Source organism: Equus przewalskii, chromosome 11 (assembly GCF_037783145.1).
Source record: "Equus przewalskii isolate Varuska chromosome 11, EquPr2, whole genome shotgun sequence".
In the NCBI taxonomy this organism is placed as follows: domain Eukaryota; kingdom Metazoa; phylum Chordata; class Mammalia; order Perissodactyla; family Equidae; genus Equus; species Equus przewalskii.
Genome location: NC_091841.1, coordinates 18,010,800 through 18,013,268, shown reverse-complemented (window position 1 = coordinate 18,013,268; position 2,469 = coordinate 18,010,800). Strand labels below are relative to the sequence as shown.

The window sequence follows — 2,469 nt, the reverse complement described above, 5'->3', positions numbered from 1 at the left end:
TCATTTCAAATACAATTTTATAACTTGAGGAAGTTGTGGATAATAGAGTTGCACACCTCTTCTTATAGGAGAGAGTACCAACTCCAAACAGTTCAAGGGTGAATTCCCAAGCTTAAACATGATGTTTGTACAACTCCCAGACCTAGTATCTAGGAACATTGTCTTCCAGTTGAACAACATTTCAGTAATTGTTATAGAAATTTTAAAAATAATCTGTTATTTGCTTAAAATATTATTTTTAGCTGCTAATGATTGATTTTTTAATGATTTTTTCTTTAAGGTAGCAGATTACAACTAACCAATGGAAGATAAGAATCAGACCGCAGTAACTGAACTTCTTTTCTTGGGCCTCACAGATCATCTTCCTGAGCAGATTGTCCTCTTTATCATGCTTCTCCTTGTCTATCTTGTCACACTGGGGGGTAACTTGGGGATGATCACTCTCATATGGATTGATCACAGCCTCCACACTCCTATGTACTTTTTCCTTAGCCACTTGTCCTTTGTAGATATTTGTTCCTCCTCTTCCATTGCCCCCAAGATGCTGTGTGATACCTTTGCGGAAAAAAAAGGAATCTCTTTCATGGGTTGTGCTGCACAGATGTGGTCATTTGGTCTCTTTATTGCAACTGAGTGTTTGCTCCTTGCTTCCATGGCATATGATCGGTATATGGCCATCTGTAAGCCTTTGTTGTATACACTCCTTATGAGGCAGAGGGTCTGTATGCAGTTGGTGGTAGGACCTTATGCCACAGGTCTGATAAGCACAATGACTCACACATCTCTCACTTTTTGCTTACCCTTCTGTGGTCCAAATATTATCAATCACTTCTTCTGTGACATTTCACCACTTCTTTCCTTTGCATGTGCAGACACCTGGATTAATAAGTTAGTGCTTCTTATCTTGGCTGGAGCTATAGGAGTACTCAGTGGCCTGATCATCATGGTCTCCTATGTTTTCATCCTGGTGGCTGTCTTGAAGATCCAGACAGCTGATGGGAGGCAAAAAGCTTTCTGTACTTGTTCTTCTCACCTGACAGCTGTCTCCATCCTAGGTGGGACTCTTCTCTTTATCTATGTTCGGCCTGGCTCAGGTTCCTCCCTTGATATCAATAAACCTATTTCTCTATTTTATACTGTGGTAATCCCAATGTTGAACCCCCTCATCTATAGCTTGAAGAACAAGGAAGTAAAAGATGCCTTCAGGAGAAGGTTGAAAGGAAAAATTCTCTAATAGGTAGATAAAATAGAACTCTATTTGTGTTTCACCATAGATGTTGGTGCAGGATGTATAGTGATAAAAACACTATCCTCGAAGTCAGAGGCTGTATGTGTGTCCTGCCTCTGTCAGTTAACAGGTACTTAAAAATGAAATAGTTTTTAAATATTTTCTTCCCTTTGTCTTGTTCTCTGTGACATAATGGGTGTCAAAATAATACTGAGGCGGATTGAGAATACAAATGTGAAAATATAGTAGAAAGAAAACGGATGAATATTTGTACATTTGTGAGTGTGTGAATACTATTTAATTCAGGAATGAAAATTAAAAGTTATAATGGAAAGAGCAAAGCCCTGTAACAATACTAAAAGATAAATAATGCAATTAGAGAAAATATTTCTGCACATGTGCCAAACAATGGGAAGATAACCCAATATTCAACAAATATTACAAAATTCACAACCAAAAAGAAAATCTATAAATACATGGACAAAAGAACAGGCAGGGGGCTGGCCCAGTGGCACAGTGGTTAACTTTGGACGTTCCGCTTCTTGGCCGCCCAGGGTTCATGGGTTTGGATCATGGGTGTGGACATGGCACTGCCTGGCAAAAGCCATGCTGTGGTAGGTGTCCCACATAAAGTAGAGGAAGATGGGCATGGATGTTAGCTCAGGGCCAGTCTTCCACAGCAAAAAGAGGAGGATTGGCAGTAGTTAGTTCAGGGCTAATTATCCTCAAAAAAAACCAAAAACTAAAACAAAAACAGGCAGTTCGCCAATATAGGAATGCAAATTGCCAAAAATGTATAAAAAAATGTCCAATATCAGTATCGGTCAAGTAAATGAAATGAAATGAAAATGTCAGTGCAGCCTTTCAATGCAAATGAAACATTCATAATTTTCAATGATGATGAGGTTCCTTGTTGGTTGTGTACACCCATTATTTCTTGCTGAGAATATGAATTACTCCATTTCCACAGTACACAGTCCACAAATTAGGTAGTTTATATGGCATTTGACCTATAAATTTCCTTTAGAAATCTACACTACAGAAATATAAATGCCAGTGCATAAGATTACATATATTTCAGCATTAAGTGTAGTGGCAAAGAAAAATAAAAGAAATAACTTGAATATCTGTTACTAGTAGAAAAGTATATTTTTTTCTGTTTAATGTGCAACTAATGAAAAAGACTGAATTAGGCAATCATAGGCTGACCTGCAGAGAATTATGGTCTATGCTCACTCACT

At 38.0% G+C, this 2,469-nt stretch overlaps 1 protein-coding gene across 1 annotated transcript; it reads left to right on the top strand.

Annotated features, from left to right (window-relative positions):
* The first annotated feature begins 301 nt into the window (after positions 1-301).
* On the top strand, positions 302-1,234 carry LOC139074592 (olfactory receptor 5G3-like). Its single transcript, XM_070566043.1, has one exon. It carries the CDS (start codon positions 302-304, stop codon positions 1,232-1,234), a length of 933 nt encoding a protein of 310 aa, XP_070422144.1.
* The last annotated feature ends 1,235 nt before the right edge of the window (positions 1,235-2,469 follow it).

What these genes read in the sequence shown, in the direction of transcription:
- LOC139074592 (XM_070566043.1), top strand. Translation starts at nt 302, where the DNA reads ATGGAAGATAAGAATCAGACCGCAGTAACTGAACTTCTTTTCTTGGGC.